General features: G+C 39.7%; 1 protein-coding gene across 3 annotated transcripts in view; it reads right to left on the minus strand.

Moving 5' to 3' along the window:
• Positions 1-21213, minus strand: part of CTTNBP2NL (CTTNBP2 N-terminal like) — a 67705-nt gene that overhangs the window by 4372 nt on the left and 42120 nt on the right. For all 3 annotated transcript variants that reach the window (XM_060201881.1, XM_007526942.3, XM_060201880.1), the window contains 2 exons: positions 7022-7252; positions 633-740 (listed from right to left, as the gene is read on the minus strand). In XM_060201881.1, coding sequence (XP_060057864.1) covers positions 633-740; positions 7022-7252 — 339 coding nt within the window. The remainder of the gene's footprint in view (positions 1-632; positions 741-7021; positions 7253-21213) is intronic.

The raw sequence follows: 21213 nt of genomic DNA on the forward strand, positions 1-21213 counted from the left end.
GATTCCTAAAACACGGAGAGCTTAAAGTTAGTCCTCTCTTAAGAGTGTCAGTGAGTGACCTACATCAAAAAGAGGTATGATGGGGAGTCGGGCTGTAGCACAGCGGGTTAAGCGCAGGTGGTGCAAAGCACAAGGACCGGCATAAGGATCCCGGTTCGAACCCCTGCTCCCCACCTGCAGGGGAGTCGCTTCACAGGCGGTGAAGCAGGTCTGCAGGTGTCTATCTTTCTCTCCTCCTGTCTTCCCCTCCTCTCTCCATTTCTCTCTGTCCTATCCAACAACGACAACAACAATAATAACTACAACAATAAAACAACAAGAACAAAAGGGAATAAATAAATAAAAATAAATATAAAAAAAAAGAATATTAAAAAAAAAAAGAGGTATGATGAAAACATAGACCTACTGCACACAGACTTCCCAATTTGCTTTTAAGACACAATGTGCTTTTGAATGCTAATGGCCATTGAAGTTAGGAATCTGTTTAACTTTGTTTAATCCAGCAGTTCTCCAATGTATCTGACCATGAAGTCCTGCTTTGGAATAATAAATCTACACACACTGCAGAACAAGTTTTGAGAAACGCTGTTTGTTCCAGGCAAATGTTGCTGTGACCCTCTCCCTTTAGCTACCTGTTGAGTCAGTCTCTCTCTCTCCTTCTCCAGCATATAGGTGACATCATCTCCTTCAGCTGTGTCCTGTGCATGTCTTTGCCTTTCTTCCTCAAGGTCCAGGATCACCTTTAACGAATCGGAAGGGAAAATAATAACAATAATAATAATAATTCTAAACATCAACAACTTACACTTATAACACAATTGAACACCAAGTGTTTATCAAAGCATCTTAGCTGGCCCCAGAAATAGGTTAATAAATAAAATAATATATATCCATTCAGGGCCATCAAGGAGCGCACTGTCCGAAAAGGGGAAAGGCATATAAACGTATTTTGCTAGAGAGCAAGATACGTGTGTTAATTGCATGCCACAAGATGGCATGCAAATGAGATAAGAGATTAGCTTCAGTGGTTGAAAACGGTTTGCAGAAGTAGCAGAAGGTCTAGGGTGTGTGACAGAGGACAGGTGCTGGTGATCCAGCCAAACTGGATGCTAGAAAGCTGAGGCTCTCCGAGACCTCAACGTTCAGATCACTGGAGACACCAGAGAGGGACTCTAAAATTAAACATTCCAGGCAGGTGACAGACAGCATAACTGTGCCTTGCTTAATCAATAACAGGAATTTTGTATGTAGTTAGGGAGGAGGTGAAAAGGCTCTCTTGACTTTACCCTGCATGTTAAAAAAAAGCTCAATATTGAGATCTTAAAATGAAAAAAAAATTTTTTTATTGCCACCATGGTTATCGCTGGGGCTTGGTGCTGGCACTATCAATCCACCGCTCCCAGTAGCCATTTTTTCTTTCCTATTATACTTGATAGGACAAAAAGAAATTGAGAGGAGAGGGGGGCGACAGAAAGACAGACACCTGTAGACCTGCTTCACTGCAGGTGAATGGCTCGCTGCTCATGAAGCACCCCTCTGCCAGTGGGGGTGGGAGCTTAAACCTGGGTCCTTCCTTGTGCATGACAATTTGTGTGCCTAACAGGGTGCGCTACCTCTTGACCCCTCTAAATGAATATTTTTTTACAAAGCTTGTTTTTGCTTTGTTGGTTGCCTTCCTCTGCAGCCCTCGCCCCCCACATTGCTAGAGCTTCACTGCTCCAGACTTTTTCTTTTCTTTTTTACTTATTTTTAATATTTATTCATTTATTTTCCCTTTTGTTGCCCTTGTTTCTCATTGTTGTTGTAGTTATTATTGTTGTTGTTGGATAGGACAGAGAGAAATGGAGAGAGGAGGGGAAGACAGAGAGGGGGGAGAGAAAGACACCTGCAGACCAGCTTCACTGCCTGCAGGTGGGGAGCCAGGGGTTCGAACCAGGGTCCATATGCTGGTCCTTGTGCTTTGTGCCATGTGCGCTTAACCCGCTGTACTACTGCTCTACTCCCCAGGCTTTTTCAATAGAAAGAGAGGAGAGATGGGGGGGCAGGGGAAACACCACAGTACTGGAACTTTTCCCAGTGTGGTAGGGGCCTGACTTGAGTCATGGCAAAGCGGGCACCCCCAGATAATCTTGCTGGTCCTCACAAGGCCTTTTAATTAACTTATCCTGTTCCACTTACACTAGTGTTAAATAATTATGTCTAATTTTAAGGAGAGTACAAATTTAAAAGGTAATTTCCATGCAACTCTGCCTATAACTTATACAAGTTTTCCAAGTGGCAATGTGTCCCTTTTGATCCTTCCTAAGAATTAATAAATTAACTAATTAATTAATTTATGTATTACCAGAGCACTGCTCAGCTCTGGCCTATGGTGGTGTGGGGGATTGAACCTGGGACCTCAGAGCCTCAGGCATTGAGAGTCTCCTTGCTTAATCATTATGCTATCTCACCTGCCTCTAAGTATTTATTTATTGAGGGATATAGGGGGAGAGGGAAGGGAAGGGGAGAAGAGGGAAGCACACCAGAGCATTACTCTGGCACATATGATGCTGGGACTCAAACTCAGGACCTCATGCTTGAGAGTCCAGGGTTTTATCCACTGTGCCCTTTCCAGGATCACAAGAATAGGTTTCCTAGAAGCTTAAGCTTGAGCTTTAAAAGTACCATGGTCCACACCTGCAGGACAGAGCACTATCATCCCCATGGTCATTTCTCCTCACTAACAATTTTTTTTAATCTTTTATTTTTTTATTTTATTTATTTATTCCCTTTTGTTGCCCTTGTTGTTTTATTGTTGTTGTTATTGATGTCATTGTTGTTGGATAGGACAGAGAGAAATGGAGAGAGGAAGGGAAGACAGAGAAGGGGAGAGAAAGACACCTGCAGACCTGCTTCACTGCCTGTGAAGCTACTCCCCTGCAGGTGGGGAGTCAGGGCCTAGAACCGGGATCCTTAAGCCGGTCCTTGCACTTTGCACCACCTGTGCTTAACCCGCTGTGCTACAGCCCTACTCCCCACTAACAATTTTTATGGATGAAGAGAATAACTTTCTTGGGACATGAAACTTCTCTGTAAACACACACACACACACACACACACACACACACACACACTTTTCTATGTACTTCCTTCCAGTTAAGAGATCTCATTTTTCCATTTAATAGAAAGACAGACTTTCAACTAATGATGGTAGATCATCTTTCCTGTTTGAAATGCTCTAAGATTATAGGAATGAAATGAAAAGAATAAAATCCTACAAAGACAGAGGAGAGGCTTTAGTAGAAAAGAAATTCTAAAATATTCTGTAGAGGGAACGCTGTGGGAGGGATAAGTACTTTGGCATGGGGAAGGCATTTTGCCCTACTAGGCCTCAAAGAGATTTGGAAACTGGAGGCTGTAGGCTCTGCAGAGGAGAAGTGAGATAAAGGCAGGACACAAGGGGACTTGCTCAAAGTGTTTTTTTTTTTTTTTTTTAAGGAGTCATTTGGCCACTCAATATAATTTTTGTACACAGAATGTTAACAACCAGGAATTTGATGCCTTGCGTGAGTTTGGATGTTTATTCTCTGAAGAAACAGAATGTGAAACAGACTTGGGACTTGGGGATACCAGCTATGACAAAGAATAGGGGGTAAGGAAAGGGATCTATATTTATTTTGGGAAGATTATGGTGGAAAGAAAAGGGAGGTGGGTTGTTAGGTAATACAGTCTGTGTTTATAATTTAAAAAGTATCTAAAGTTGATCAAATGAGAAAGCAATCTGATTTTAAAGTGGAGAAGAGTTAGTTACCAGGATAAATGGTTTTAAAAAAAGTAGTCACAAAACAGAGACCCCCACAAACTCTTCATCTGCACTATTCCAGCCTTTAGGTCCATGATTAATCAACAAATTGTTTGGCTTTATATGTTAACTTTCTTTTCAGCCACGAGGTTCCAGATGCTAGCATGATGTTAACCAGACTTCCCTGGACAGACAACCCCACCAATGTGTCCTGGAGCTCTGCTTCCCCAGAGCCCCACCCCACTAGGGAAAGAGAGAGGCAGGCTGGGAGTTTGGATCGACCTGTCAACACTCATGTTCAGTGGGGAAGCAATTACAGAAGCCAGACCTTCTACCTTCTGTACCCCATAATGCCCCTGGGTCCATACTCCCAGACAGATAAAGAATAGGAAAGCTATCAGTGGAGGGGATGGGATATAGTGTTCTGTGTGGAGTTATACCCCTCTTACCCTATGGTTTTGTCAGTGTTTCCTTTTTATAAATAAAAAGGAATTTATAAATAAAATTTTTTTTAAAAGTAGTTGTCATGAATAATGAGGAAGAGGAGATATGATTATTGGGAGACTTGGGGGAAGTCTACTTTTCATAATAAACAGAATAACTATGTAATTAACTTATCAAATCACAGCACTTCTGAAAGCAGTGGGGGTACTGTAGTAATTCTGCTAAGGTGACATGAAGAAATTGGGGCTTTCTCAGGCAAGCAAACTGGGGCTCTGGGCTCTCTAATTATAAGCCCCTAGGCACTATTAGATTTTGAGCAAAGTAAGTATTCTACTTTATAAAACACGGAAAGAGGGTTGACAAAATCTTAACACTCACAGAATCTTTCCACTGAAATGAAGTTAAGGAATTTCAAATTATCTTTATTTTCTTCCTCCCTATAATCTCCTAGAACCACAAATCATCCCAACACTATACCTCTCAGAGGTATGACAGTCAGTTCTCAAGAGCTTGTTTAGAGGTTCTAGCAAACAAGTGCAGCTACTCGTATGTCTTGGACCAAAGACCAGGTCCATCTCTGTTCAAGAAAGGCTGTCCTCTTCGATCTGAGCGCACAGCTTCGGGAAAGATGCAATGGGAGCATGAGGGAGGAAGGGGACATCCATCTAGCCAACCAGATCAAATGAATGAATCCTGGCAATCAATGGGGTGACAGATGTCGCAGCTAGATCACTTTCACATCCAAGTTAGTCAGTTCTTTACATAACTGATTTTTTAAAAAAAATTTATAGGGTGTGTGTTAATGATTACAGTGTAGTCACTGACACATGGGTATAATTTCATTATGCACCAGGATCCCAAAGTTCTCTTCTGCTCCTTCTCTTTCCATCCCCAGTGCTCTGCTTTGAAGCAATGCACCACTCCCAGTCCATGTTTCACTTTGTCTTCTCCTTCCCTGTGCCTATTTATTGTAAGTGAGATCATCGGGTAATTCTATTTCTCTTTTTGACTTATTTTACATAACACAGTGTCTTCAACAACTCTGTTTCATGAAGTATTGGGATGGGGGGAAGCTTGCATATTAAACAGATGCTGTAGGGCTAACAAGACAGTCTGATTTGCTACCCTCAGGATCCAGGGTTGCCTTCCACTTCACTTGGGGAAGCTTCAGTGCTATGGTGTCTTTCCCCCTTCCTACTTGAAAAACTCAGTCTGGAGCAATGAAGTATCAGTAATGACAAAAACAAACAAACAAGAATGTAATGAAGATGTTCTCAAGGGGTGCAGTCAAAGTTCCTAAATCTTAAGCAATTAATTCCAATTTACTGACACCTTTTAAAGTGAACACATATGTCTTCAGATTATTTCATTCTATGCCAGAAGTAAACTTTTCTGTGTCTTGGACAACTCTAAGAATTCGACTAAAGGCACAAAATTTTATTTTTTATAATTTTTTTGGGCATCCAGTGTATTTTTTGGAACATCTGAGACCCATGCATAGTTAAGAACCTCTACTCTGTGGTCTTTCATTTTTGGACTTTGTGAAGGGAAAATAAAAATCATGGGCAAGACTTAAGCCTGAACAACTTGTCAGATGCATTTTAAGCAGATAATTCTCTGATAACAGGGAACCATAAAAGTAAAGTCAGGGGTCAGGTGGTAGCGCAGCAGGTTAAGCGCACATGGTGTGAAGTGTAAGGACCAGCTTGAGGATCTTGGTTTGAACTCCTGGCTCCCCACCTGTAGGGAGGTCGCTTCACAAACAGTGAAGCAGGTCTGTAGGTGTCTATCTCTCCCCCCCGCCTGTCTTCCCCATCCCTCTCAATTTCTCTCTGTCCTATCCAACAACAATGACATCAATAATAACCACAATGATTAAAAAAAAAAAAAACAAGGGCAACAAAAGGGGGGGAAAATGCCTCCAGGAGCAGTGGATTCATGGTGTAGGCAATGAGCCCCAGCAATAACCCTGGAGGCAAAAAATAAATAAATAAATAAAGTCTACTAAACTGCAGCTGCAAAGTCAAGACTTGAGAATACAACATTTCCTAATACATGGAATGTCCCCCACTTTGTTGGTATAAAATCCAATCACTAGCTTGAAAATTCTACAGATTGTAGTCAAGCAATTTGTATAGGCCAAATGAGAGTAATTAGAGAATGATAATCTTAAGCACTAGAATTCTGATGAGATGAGGCAGAGATAAGGGACACACACACACACACACACACCCCTCTCTTTCCTAAAAGAGTGTATCAGCTTGAAGGTAAACAACCCAGGGACTGTTTATGGCTTCTCAAAGTAAACACAATGAAACTTAAAACTAGGAATAAATGGAAAAAATCTACTGGTTTGTAAGTTTCTACCAGGTAAATTCCCTCTCTTGGATAAAGCATTCCCCAAATACCTATTAATATTTCTATTTATCACTTAAGTAAGCAAACAGAGAACTCTCTGTTCAACTACAAACTTGGTCCAATGCTAGTTTGTTGCCAAAGTTTGGATGATCAAGAGCTGCAAAAACATACCAAGTGCTTTGGAGTGTCATTTCAAGAAGGAATGCCATTTTAAATAATGTGTCTGGCACACTCCCTAAATTTAGCATTTGGAATAACTTGTGTTTTCTTTCCTGTCTCCAAACCTCCTAGGTAAGCTAAGGTTTTTTTTTTTTTATACTTGTGAGACTTTATCAGTCAAATCACTGTGAAAATTGGCCACTGAAAAAACTTCAGTAGGCAGTATTTATCAAGTCTTCACAAGAGTTTATGTAGCATAGGTCAACTGGGTGAACCTACCTTTCGGTGTCTGCTCTCAGCAGCTGCCAGCTGGGACAGCATGCGCTCCTGCATATTCTTACACTGCTTCATCACCACCTTAAGAATGGAGAGTGGGTTTGTGCAGACCGGTTGTTTCTCACCATCACTCTTCTCCTTCAGTGTTTCAAAGTCTCTCTGAAGAGCCATCAAAGGATCACTGATATTATATTTCCCATAGCGCTCTTCAATGAAAGTATCTCTGTGTTGGGCCTGAGAAGGTGAAAAAAAAATAAACATTCTGTTTTTTTTTTTTTTTTAAATATTTAGCAGGGGAATCTGCTAGTAGTAAAGCATTAAAGGTGAAGGCATTAGTATGGATGCAATGTAGTCTGCTAACTATAAACCAGCCTTGTTATCTTTTTTAAAACTTAACTTTCTTTACCCTGCCATCTAAATACAGAAAAATACATCAGAAAGGTTGCATAATATCGTAATATTAAAGAGATCAAATACTTATATAGCAAGCTGTCAGAACTGGGATTTAAACCTAAAAAGCCCTGCTCTAAAATCTGTTTCCTTAAGCTTAAGAATGCTTAAATAGGGCAGGGGAGACAGCATAATGTTTATGCAAAAGACTTTCATGCCTGAGACACTGAGGTCTCAGGTTCAGTTCCCAACACAACCATAAACCAGAGCTGATCAATGCTCTGGTCTCTCTGTATCTCAATAAAATACAAATAGAATATTTTTTAAAAAAAGAATACTTATATCACCAACAGGTGAGGTTATTCTGTTATGGCATTTGAATTTTTAAATATGGTGAGCTTGCTAGTTTAATGAATTTACATAGTCATAAACTTAAACCAAGGTGGCTAAAATAAGAAAAATAAACTAGAAATAAGTACTTTTTTTTTACATCATAATCTAAGAATATATGTGATTTGAAGATACAGAACTTCCTTGGCTGTAATGAATCAAAAGGGTAGAGATCATCATAACCCTTTGTACCTGCCAGCAAATTTCAACTTTCACCCTCTTTTCATTCTCCTTTCCATCCCCTTAAAGTCTTGGTGAGCTTTGGGGATGAGCAAAAAGGTGAGCTGAGAATGAGGGCTGGTGCTTGGAGTCTGGTATATGGTTTCGGACCTGGGTTCTAAATTGGGTCCAAGGAGTTAGATGGTGTGTGAAGAAATTCTTAGGCTACCTATACTTTTCTGCTAGGAGGGACTTTAAGTACTACGTTATCTGTGCAAGTGAACTGAGTGGCATTACTAATTACTATACTATGCAAACTTAAGTCTCCCGAGACATTCTACAATGAAAAATATGTATTATACTGTGTTGAGGAAAACTTCCTAAAACCCACAGCCAAGTATCATATTATTAAAACCTTCAAATGAAATCTAGTTATCAAAACCACTATCATTTATCAATTAAAAATTTACTTTCTTAGGAGTTGTGTTTCTTACCACTACCTATTACTAAGTGGACAATACTGAAAAAACAAAAAACATCTCAAAGCTCCCACACTTATGGACAACTAATTTTTGACAAGGAGGCTCAAAAAAGTAAATGGAGAAAGGGTAGTCTTTTAAAGAAATGTTGGGCAGTCCGGCGGTAGTGCAGCGGGTTAAGCACACATAGCGCAAAGCTTAAGGACCAGCATAAAGATCCCGGTTCGAGCCCCGGTTCACCACCTGCAGGTGTCTATCTTTCTTTTTTTTTTTTTTTAGGTGTCTATCTTTCTCTCCCCCTCTCTGTCTTCCCCTCCTCTCTCCATTTCTCTCTGTTCTATCCAATGACGACGACATCAGTAACAACTACAACAATAAAAACAAAAAGGGCGACAAAAGGGAAAATAAATAAATATTAAAAAAAAGAAATGTTGATGAGAAAATTGGGTTGAAATGTGCAAAGAATGAAACTGGATCACCACATATTACCATGCACAAAAGTCAACTCCAAACTGACCAAAGACAAGGATATTAGACCAGAAACCATCAAACAGACAAAAAACTATGTTTGTCTCAAAAAGGTCTTTGAAAACTAGATTCCAACATCAAGTAAAACAAAAATAAAAATAAGCCAATGGGACAACAGAAAACTGAAAAGCTTCTGCATAGCAAAGGAACCACCAACTAAACAGAGAGACTCCTGTGGAATGGGTGATCTTCACAGACTGTACATCAGACAAAGGGCTAAGAAACAAAATATACAAAGAACTCCTTAAACTCATCATCATCAGCAACAACAAACAAACAAACAAACAAAAACAAAACAAAAGATAATCCCATTAAAAAGAGAGGACTTGGGCAGACAACCTCACCAATGTGTCCCCAAGTCCCACCTCCGCAGAGCCCTGCCTCACTAGGGAAAGACAGAAACAGGCTGGGGCTATGGATTGACCTTGTCAATGTCCATGTTCAGTGGAGAAGCAATTACAGAAGCCAGATCTTCCACCTTCTGCTTCCTATAAGATTTTTGGTTCATACTCCCAGAAGAATAAAAAATAGGGAAACTTCTAAGGCGGAAAGGGGGGGAATCTGGAACTCTGGTGGTGAGAACTGTATGGAAATGTACCCCTCTAATCCCTATCTTGTCATCATCATTAAACCACTAATAAAAAATAAATAAGTAAAAGAGAGTACATGGACAGAATCTTCACCAAAGAGGATAACCAGAAACAAATAGATATGCAAAAATGTTCAAAGTCACTGATTTATCAGAGAAATGCAAATAAAGACAATAATGATAATAGCACTTCACACCTATCAGAGCGTCATACATTGGAAAGGATAGAAACAAGTGTTGTCAAAGAGGTGGTGAAGGGAGTGTGAGGAACCCTACACAGCTGGTGGGAATGTAAACTGGTTTAACCCATGTGGAAAAACAGTCTGTTCTAAGGATAGAACACTAGAAATTGACCTACTCTTTGACCCAGCCACTACATTCCTAGGGATTTGCTCAAAGAAAACAAAAATGCCTATCAGAAGAAATCTATGTACACCTATATTCACAGTAGCACACTTTATTATAACCTAAATTTGGAAAGAACTCAGATGTTCAAGAAGAGATGGGCAGTGAAGATGTAGTATATATACATTATGGGATATTACTCAGCTATAAGAAATGATGAAATCGTCCTTGCATCATCTTGAATGGAATTTCAAGAAATCATGTTAAATGAGATAAGCCAGGAGTACAAATATCCGATGATCTCACTTATAGGTGGAACTTACTATACAAAGAAAGAAAGGGGAAACACAGGGAGAAAGTTGAACTGGGTGTGGTGTATTGTACCAAAGCAAAGACTCTGGGGGGAGGGGGCTAACAGGAGGGGACAGAGAGAGGACTGAGGACCTAGTGTAAAAAAGTGGGCAATGGGGAGTCAGGCAGTAGTGCAGAGGGTTAAGTGCATGTGGCGCAAAGCACAAGGACCGGCATAAGGACCCCGGTTCGAGCCTTTGCCTCCCCACCTGCAGGGGAGTCACTTCACAAGTGGTGAAGCAGGTCTGCAGGTGTCTATCTTTTTCTGCCCTTCTATCTCCCCCCCTCCATTTCTCTCTGTCCTATCCAACAATAATGACATTAATAATAACTACAACAATAAAACAACAAGGGTAACAAAAGGGAATAAATAAATATTAAAAAAATGGACAATGACTTAAGTTGGTGGTAGGACTGGTATGCAGAGACCTACCACAGTGAGATAAAAAAACTGTACTCATGTATGAACAAATATCCTATAAGCCATTATTTTCCCAACACAGTTATCTGAAAAAAAAAATCACAAGAAAATAAACATCCACTTTCTAGGACACAAAAATCTGTTACAGAGCTGACAATCTGATGTTTCCCGTATTAGACTGTCCAAGTTTTGAGATGCAGAAATCACTTAACCTTATGTTACAAATTTGTGTTGGTATCTGGCAGATATTCAAAGCACAGTTAGGCTTGGGCTTTACTTTTGGCTTTACTATAATCATCTTAAGTGATGACATTAACGAAGAATTTGGATAGTATTTGTATACTAGAAATGTGAAAGGTGAAATTGTTCTTTTAAGTTATTAAAAACAATCTTCTTAATTTTTTTACAAGAATGTGTGTGCGTGAGTGAACATGTGAATTAAAAGGGGAGGAACTTGTAAGACAATCCAAGACGAAAATCAGTTTTTTCAATAAAAAAGTAAAATTTAAAAATAATCTCTAGTCCATTTAAATAGGGTGGAAAAAAAAAGAGTAACTCCTTAATTAGCTACAACTCTTGTTTTAGATCATGGTAAACGCAAAATAAAAATGCTAGGTTTTAGTTACATTTTAGAAAACAAAAGTGGCAATAACATGGGAGCACATCTTTATTTTCCTTTCATCAAGAGCATCTGCTTCTTTAAGATCAGGGTGAGATTAATAATTCTGGATTAAATGCAAGTATTTATATTTACAGGGAAGATAGCATAAAGGTTATGCTAAAGTCTTCTATGCCTGGGGCTGGGTGGTGGCATACCTGGTTGAGCACACACATTAGTTGCAATGCACAAGGACCCAGGTTCATGCCCCCAGTCCCTACCTGCAGGGGGAAGTTTTATGAGAGGTGAAGCAATGTTGCAGGTGTCTGTCTCTCTCCCTATCACCCCTCCCCTCTCGGTTTCTGGCTGTTTCTTTCCAATAAATAAATAAAGATAATAAGAACTTATACTCAGGAGCTGGGCGGTAGCACAGTTGGTTAAGCGCACATGGCGTGGAAGCACAAGGACCAGCATAAGGATCCTGGTTGGAGCCGCTGGCTCCACCTGCAGAGGGGCTGCCTCACAAGCGGTGAAGCAGGTCTGCAGGTGTCTCTCTCTCCCTGTCTTCCTCATCTCTCTCAATTTCTCTCTGTCCTATCCAACAATAACAACAGAAATAAGAACAACAAGGGGGAGTCGGGCAGTGGCGCAGCAGGTTAAGCGCAGTTGGCACAAAGTGCAAGGGTCGGCATAAGGATCCCGGTTTGAGCCCCCAGCTCCCCACCTGCAGGGGAGTCGCTTCACAAGCGGTGAAGCAGGTCTGCAGGTGTCTTTCTCTCCTCCTCTCTGTCTTCCCATCCTCTCTCTATTTCTCTTTGTCCTATCCAACAACAATGACATCAATTATAACTACAACAATAAAAACAAGGGCAACAAAAGGGAATAAATAATAAATATTAAAAAAAAGAATTTGTTAAAAAACAAAGAATAACAACAAGAGCAACAACAAGGGCAACAAAATGGGAAAAATTCCCTCCAGGAGCAGTGGATTCATGGTGTAGGCACTGAGCCCCTAGAGGCAAAAGAAAAAAAAAAAAAGAAACCGTACTCATATCTGACAATTAAAAAAAAAAAGACCTCTATGCTTGATGCTCCAGGGTCCCAAGTTCAATGCCCTGTTCCATCATAAGCCAGAGTTATATAGTGCTGTGGTTAAAAAAGCAAACAAACAAATAAAAAAGCATTTACATGCAATAATCAATGTTCTAAAGCACATCCATAGTTGGAAAAATGTTTACACAAAGAAAAAAAATGTCTTTTAAAAAATTCTTAGAAAGAGAAACAACAGGCAGAGGAAGAGGGAAAGAAACCTTAACACCAGAACTTCCTTCAGTGCAGTGGGGACTGGACTCAAACCAAGGCAGCACACATGACAAAGCAGCACAATGTCCAGGTGAGCTATTTTGCCAGCACTGGGGAAAAGCCAAACAAAAACTCTTCAGGAGTTGAAATTTGGGACCAGGCAGTGGTGCACCCAGTTAAGTGCACATATTACTATGCGCAAGGACCCCTGCTCTCTTACCTGCAGGGGGGACCTGCTTCATGCGTGCTGAAGCAGGTTTGCAGGTGTTTGTTTCTCTTTCTATTTTCCCCTGCCCTCTCAATTTCTCTCTGTCCTATCAAATAAAATAGAGGGTGGGGGGGGAGGCTGTTGGGTGCAGTGTATTCATAGTGCTGGAACCGAACCCTAGCAATAACCATGGTGGCAACAAAGAGAAAAAAAAATTAAAATTCCAGGGTTGGAGAGACAGTTCAGGTTGGTGCCTGTATTGTCATGTGTACAAGCTGGGTTCCTATTACTGTTCCTATTACATGGGAGGTGCTACTGCAATGGAGGAAGCTCTGGTGCTGTGGTGTCTTCCCCCAACCTGTCTTTCTCTCCCTTTCTGATTATCTGAATGGTCAAAGTGACCTGGAGTGGAGAAGTGATGCATGTTTGAGATCCTGGTTACACAAAGGCACACTGAATAAAATTCCAACTGTTAAATTTATAATTTGTGATAACTATTTTGGTATGATAAGTAACACTGATGGGATGATTATTTATTGATAGTGAAATTGGCTTTGTGGGACAAAAGAAAAAAGCTAACTTCCTTAAAGATTTGTGTATACCTATGTTCATAGCAGCACAATTTGTAATAGCCAAAACCAGGAAGCAACCCAGATGTCCAACAATAGATGAGTGGTTGAGCAAGTTGTGGTATATATACACAATGGAATATTACTCAACAATTAAATATGGTGAATTTACCTTCTTTACCCCATCTTGGGTGGTGCTTGAAGATATCATGTTAAGTGAGATAAGTCAGAAAAAAAAAGGATGGATATGGGATGATCTCACTCATAGACAGAAGATGAAAAAGAAGGTCAGAAGGGAAAACACTAAGCAGAATTTGGATTGGAGTTGGTGTACTGCACCAAAGTAAAAGACTAGGGTGTGTGTGGGAGGGTTCATGATGCATGATGGCAGAGGAGGACCTAGTGGGGGTTGAACTGTTTTGTGGAAATGTTACACATGTACAAACTATTGTATTTTACTGTTGACTGTAAAACATTAATCCCCCAATAAAGAAATTTTTTTTAAAAAAAGCTAACTTCCTTTTCAGAACAGCAAGAAGAAAGAAAAGAGGATGGGAAAACAGAAATTGGGAGTTTAATTCATGACCTTGACATCAAATCTGCTGAGAAGCCATCTGTTATGTCAGAGTATATAGTTAACCAATCCTTAGAAATATGACTTTTTAAAAGCTACACTGTGATTATTCTGTGTAATTAATAAGCATCACAGAGTTGTAATAGATGAGGAGCTTCTTTGGTTAAAGTCTCAGCCTTCTCTGAGAACAGTGGTTAAGCTGTCTGTTTCCTCTTGAAGTACTTCATAGTAATTGCATAATAACTTGCATAGTAATTACAAGTTATATAAAATTGGTGGCTTTGTAGAAAAATGAAAAGAATTGGTGGAATATCCTTAAAAAAAAAGGCTCCTTGTTATAAAACAATGCTTTTGAGTACATTCTCATAGGAGATCCCAATATGGGAAAAGTAAATTAAAAGCTTGTATTTATTATACAAACACTGGTTTGGAAAGTGGGAGACAGAATATACAACGTTTTTTTTATCGCTGGGGTTCAGTGCCCACATGATGAATCCAGGGGCTACTGGCTGCCTTTTTTTTTTTTTCTTTTCTTTTTTGGCAGGACAGAGAGAGATTGAGAGGGAAGGGGAGAGAAAGAGAGGGGGAGAGAAAGACACTTGCAGACCTCCTTCACTACTTGTGAGGCGGGATGTCCCCCCTGCAGATAGGGAGTGGGGGCTCAAACTCAGGGCCTTACGCATGGTGATAATGTGTACTTAATCTGGTGCATCACCACCGAGACCCTGGAACATACAACTTTTCAACCACCTTAATGATTCAGATGAATTGTGATAACAGGTTCTTATTTTTTTGTCACTGCAGGGGCTTACTGTTTTGGGTTGACTTCCTCAGATAGGCACGTAGCTATAGAGAGCAGAGAGGTATTGAAGCACTGGAGCTATTCAATATTTACATCAATAACCTCCCAGAAACTTCTTCAAGGAAGTTCATCTATGCCGATGACATCTGCTGTGCAACTCAGGCATCCAAGTTCGACATCCTCGAGGAAACACTCACGAAAGACATGTCTCTGATATCTGATTACTGTAAAAAATGGCGACTAATCCCTAGCACTGCAAAAACGGTATCATCTGTTTTCCATCTACACCATGCCTCGGCCTCGAGTGAACTTAATGTGCAGCTTGGCGATACGAGAATCCGGCATGAAGCCCAGCCAGTCTATCTTGGCGTTACTCTCGATCGCACCCTGTCATTTCACGAACATCTCATAAAAACTGCAGCAAAGGTGGGCGCGAGGAATAACATCATTGCAAGACTGGCCAGCTCCTCATGGGGCGTGAGTGCTTCCACACTCCGATCATCATCTCTGGCATTATGCTATTCCACTGCAGAATACTGTGCCCCAGTATGGTTCCGTAGCCCCCATGTCCACTTGGTCGATTCCAAATTATATTCCTCCATGAGGACAATTTCTGGAACCATCCATTCCACCCCGGTTCCATGGCTGCCAGTTCTTAGCAACATCGCCCGGCCAGATATTCGTCGGGATGCGGCATCATCTAAGTTCATTTCCCACGTCTACGCTCGACCGGACCTGCCAATATACGCGGATATCTTCGCCCACCCTGTCCAACGCTTGACGTCTCGTCACCCAATCTGGTCCCCTATGCCTACACTGAACTTCTCTGTTCCAGTCTCTTGGAAACAGAGTTGGCAGTCAGCTGAGGTAAAGAACAAACACCTCATCACAGACCCCTGCAAGCGTCAACCCGGCTTTGACCTAGCACGTTATGATAGGGCCCTCCTCAATCGCTATCGAACAGGCCATGGCCGGTGCGCCGCTATGTTCCATCGCTGGGGAGCCAGAGACGACCCGAACTGCCCCTGCGGCTACAGACAGACTATGACCCACATAGTCAACGACTGCCACCTTTCCAGATTCAAAGGAGGTCTCGAAACTTTACATCAGGCTCAACCTGACGCTGTTGATGGCTATGGAAGAAGGGCAAACGCTAGAAGAAGAGCTGGAGCTTTCCCCAGTGTGATGAGGCTATATTTAAACCCGGGTTGAGTGCATGGCAAAGCAGGCACTCTCCCAAATGAGCTATCCTGCTGGCCTTGGATGACAGGTGTAACATATAGATAGTAACAAATAAACAAAATTGATGCTAAAATTTGAAGTTTGAAGAAAAAAGCTAAACTTTTCCAGGAACAGCTGCAAAGAACACAGTTCAGTGAGGTCTCACCCTGGATTATCCCTTGCTTTCTTTTCTTAGAATCCCAGCTATGAATGAGATTACCCAGTATTCACCCTTCTTCCTGCTTATGTTGTTCAACATCAGCTCCATTGGATGCATCCATATTGTAGTATAAGAAATAATTTCACCACTTCTTACATCTGTGTAGTATTCTTTTGTGCATATACTACAAATTCCTTACCCATCCACCTATTGCTAAAACACTTGGGTTGTTTCCAAATTATGACTATTACAAATAGCACTGCTATGAACCTCTAATCTGCCCAAGGACAGATGACTGGATAAAGAAACTATGGAATGCTATTATTTAATCAGGAAAGATGAGACTGTATCATTGGGGACAAAATAGGTGGGACTGGAGGTGATTATGCTAAGCGAAATAAGAAGTGAAGAACAACTACTAGATGGTCTCACTCATATGTGTAATATAGATGACTAAACCAGGTATCCCCCAGGCTCTGTGAGAACTATGGTAGTTATCAGGGGGTGGGTACGTAACTTTGGTGGGGAGTGTGGTTACTTACACACATCATGCCTGGGTGTGAAATCATATCCTTGGAATCTTATAATTTTGTAAAACAAACTACTAATTAAAAAAAAGCACTGCCATGAACATAAGTATGCATAGGCCTTTTTGAACATTAGTTTTTGTGTTCTTGGGATAGATAAGTAGAAGAGGTGGCTTCTTTTTTAGTGTCTTGAGGAATATCCTTATTGTTTTCCATGGGGAAATGGACCACTGTGTATTCTCATCAACGGTGTAAAAGGATTCCTTTCTCTCCACATTCTCACTAGCACTTGTTTATGTCCTTTTTGATGTAAGGAAGTCTCATAGATAGGGGTGTTTTAATGATTTGATATGCACTTCTTTGATAGTGACTTTGAATATTTTCTCATATGCCTGTTGGCTCTCCTAATATCTTCTTTAAGGTCTATTCTGATTTTCTTCCCATTTTTAATAAGATTATATTCTGTAGTTGTATTGTGTAAATTATATTATTTTGGTTATTAATCAGGCAAAGGACTAACATGTAAATAATTTCTCCCATTCAGTAGGGTGTGTTTTTATTTTGGTGGTGGTTCCTTTTGCTGTAGATGGATCCATCTTCAGGCTTGCTCATATGGCTACCGGCACAGACTGTGGTTCCTTGCATGTGTCGGTTTTAGAGTGTGTGCACACATGCAAGAAAGAAACAGAGAGATACAAAATAAATAGGCCAAGATGGAAGTCCCAGTGTCTTTTATAATCTAATCTTGAAATGACATACCAATCCTTCTGATGTGTTCTATTGATCATACAAATTAACTCTGATTATACGTGGGAAGGAACCATATAAGGATGTGACTATCAGGACTGGGATTATTGGGGGCCATCTTGGATACTGGCTACCATAAAACATATCTGAAGGACTAGATATGCTATTGTTATCATTTACTTCTCAACTCAAAATTTAGTGAAGTACTAAAAACTCTCAATGTGAGTTTTAACACTTAAATGATATTTCAGCTATTTTACAAGACAGTTTACTTTTTAAAATTCATTTATTTTATATGAGAGAAAGAAAGAGACCGACCAGAATATTACTACAACCTATGCTGTTTGGTATTGAAGCTGGGGCCTTATACATGCAAGGATTGCTCAACCCATGAAGTCACCCCCCCCCAATTTAAAATGATCTGATTTTGACTTTTGGTGGGGGGGTTAGGGTGGGACAGAGAGAAATTCAATAATATAAATGAAATCAATCTATTTCTTGCCATTTCATTCCTTTTTTACTTTAAGAATATGTATTTTTCTTCTTCTTTTTTAAACCAGAGCCCTATTCAGCTCTAGCTTATAGTGGGGGGGGGGAAATGAACCTGGGACTTTGGAGCCTTGGGCATGAGTCTCTATGCATAACCAACATGTTATCTACCCCTGCCCTAATAATCTGTATTTTAATTGAACAGAAAATTCTACTTTGTCAAAAAACATGGCCTTTAATTCAGACTAGAAAATAACTGACTGGTTAGACAGATTAAATGATAGAGAATATTACTAGACAAAACATACTAGTCATCTATTACTCATTTATTTTTACTGTCAGAGGATGAGTGAAACAAACCACTACGAAAAGCTCAAGATTCAATCAAACAATATCTTTGGGAGCCTGCCATACTTCTCTCCAAAATTATAGTTTTACTATGAGTAAATTCAGAAATAAATAGGAAACAGTCACCTCCTCTCTCCTCCTCAATATTATTTGTACTATTTATATATATGCATATGTATAACATACATTATATGTAATATACATATATAGCATAATAATGATATATATAAATAGCAGCTTATGATTATATACACCTTAATCTTAAAGTAGGAAATCAGTTTGCTTTTATTATTATTTATTATCAGTGATGATAATGACATGAAAAGTGGCTCCAAATCTAAGACTCATTTTAGGTGGGGGTTTCTATTCAAGTACATGACTTTATTTTTTATTAGTGATTTAATATTGACTTACAAAATTATAAGATAATAGGGGTATAATTCTACACCTTTCCCACCACCAGAGTTCTGTGTCCCCATTCCCTCCACAGAAAACTGCATTAGTTCTCCCAAGATCACAGATATGGGTTAACTATTATTTTTTTTAACTATCTATATTTTTATATATTTGCCCATTTTTTCTATGGTCCTACCTTCTCTTCCTTTATAAGTCACAACTACACCTATTACTACATCTGAAAGTCCTTCCTTTTTCCCCCTTCTGTCTCCAGATCCTGATAGAATTGGAGGTTAGAGCCCTCTGGTCATCTTCTCCTAACATTTACCCCTCTTGGAAGTATGGTCCAAAATTCTTCCTTCTTTTTAAATTTTAAAAAAAAAAATATCCTTCTTTATTGTGGGATTATTTTTTTACAGTAGACAGTAAATGCAATAGTTTGTACATGCATAACATTTCTCATTTTTCCATACAACAATACAACTCCCACTAGATCCTCTGCCATCCTGTTCCAAGACCTGAACACCCCCCCCACCCCCTGCATAGTCTTTTACTTTGGTGCAATATACCAACTACAGTCCAAGTTCTGCTTAGTTTTCTTTTCTGATCTTGTTCTTCAACTTCTGCCTATGAATGAGATCATCCCATATTCATCCTTCTGTTTCTGACTTATTTCACTTAACATGATTTCTTTAAGTTCCATCCAAGATGGACTGAAAATGGTGAAATCACCATTTTTACTCTGAAAATGTCCAATAGTTCTAATTTATCTATCTCTTCATTTAGCTTCCTTGTTTCTTTGTTGATTTTCTGTCTGGATGATCTGTCAAGTTGAGAGAGTGGGGTGTTGATGTCCTGTACTACTACTGTGTTACTGTTAATATATTGCTGTAGCTCTTTCAGTAGATGTTTGATGTATTTAGATGGCCTCTCCTTCGGTGCATAGATGTTGATAATTAAGTCCTCTTGACTGATTGATTCTCTTAGCACTAAATAATGTCCATCCCTATCTTTTAAAATTTTATTTATTTTAAGGTCTATTGTGTCAGATATGAGCATAGCTGTTCCTGCCCCTTTTTGTGGTCTACTGTTTGGTATGGTGGTTTTCTATTCTTTCATTTTGAGTCTGTCTTGTTGAGTTAGGTGGGATTCCTGCAGACAACATATAGTGTGTTTTCTGATCCATCTTCCTACTCTGTGCCTTTTAATAGGTGAATTCAGGCCACTGATATTTATTGATTGAAGATATCTTAATGCCATTATTGTATTTTTAGAGTGTTCTTATATATGGCATATTTATGGTGGTCTGACTGAAAGGAGACCTTTCAGAACTTCTCTCAGAGCAGGCTTGGTGATAGTTGATTTCTTCAACTGCTGTTTGTCTGACAAGGTTTTTATGCCTCCATCTAGTTTGAATGACAGTCTAGCAGGATACAGTAGTCTTGGTTGAAAGCCTTTCTCATTGAGCAATCAACAGATATCTTGCCATTCTCTTCTGGCCTGTAGCGTTTGTGTGGAGAAGTCTGCTGCTAATCTTATGGGTTTTCCTCGGTAGGTGACTCTTTGTTTTTCTCTTGCAGTCTTCAGGATCCTTTCTTTATCCTTATTCCTTTCCATTCTCAATATAATGTGTCTTGGTGTCTTTAAGGCTGGGTTAATTCTGTTTGGGACCCTCTGGGCTTCTTAAACCTTTATGTCTTTGATGTTGCTAGACTAGGGAAGTTCTCATCTATTATGTCCTGTAGAATGCTTTCTTCCCCTCCCTCTCTTTCTTCCTCTGGTAGGCCTATAACGCACATATTATTTCTTTTGAAGTCATCCCATATGTTTCTGTTGTTGTTTTCAGTATCTCTTAATCTCTTTTTGAGATATCTTACTTCTTTTTTGGTTGTCTCTAATTCATCCTCGATTTTGCTAATTCTGTCATCAGCCTCATTTATTCTATTCTATCTCCCCTGTACTGTTTTCTGGAGTTCATCTATTTTGTTCCCTTGTTCTGATACTGTTTTAGCTTGTGCAGCTAGTTGTGTTCTTTGCTTAGCTATTTCAGTTTTCAGCTCTCTAATTACCTTGAGATAGTTAGTGTTTCTTTCAGAGTCTTACTTGTTGTTTCTGCATTTCTGATGACAATTCTTTCAAACTCTTCTCTCACTCCTGTGACTAATTTCTCAATTAGCATTTGTATGTTAATCTCATTTGTCTGTGCTTCTAGGGGTGCTTTTAGCTGGACTTGTGTCTTGGTTCATTTCTCCAATGTTTCTCCTTGGTTTAACCATTATTATAGTGTGTTATGAGGCCCTTTTCTCAGTACTTTTCAGTCGACTGATCACTCTTGCCTGGATTGACTTGTGTTTAACTAAGGTACTTAAAAGAGTTCACAGTTGTGGAAATTAATAGTTGTTTCAATGTTATCTCAATCCCTGAGTTGAAGCACAATGGTTGTTAAAGCCTCTTTTATTCTTTTTCTTCCCTGTAGGCTATGGTAGCCTGAGGGCTTTTTACTGGTGACTTAGTGGGTTCCCAAAGTAGTCCTAGTCTCATCTTGTTGCAGTCTCAGGTGATCTTTGATATTCCTTGTTCTTTAGAGAAGTTTCTCATCTGG

Source organism: Erinaceus europaeus, chromosome 11, assembly GCF_950295315.1.
Source record: "Erinaceus europaeus chromosome 11, mEriEur2.1, whole genome shotgun sequence".
Lineage (NCBI taxonomy): Eukaryota > Metazoa > Chordata > Mammalia > Eulipotyphla > Erinaceidae > Erinaceus > Erinaceus europaeus.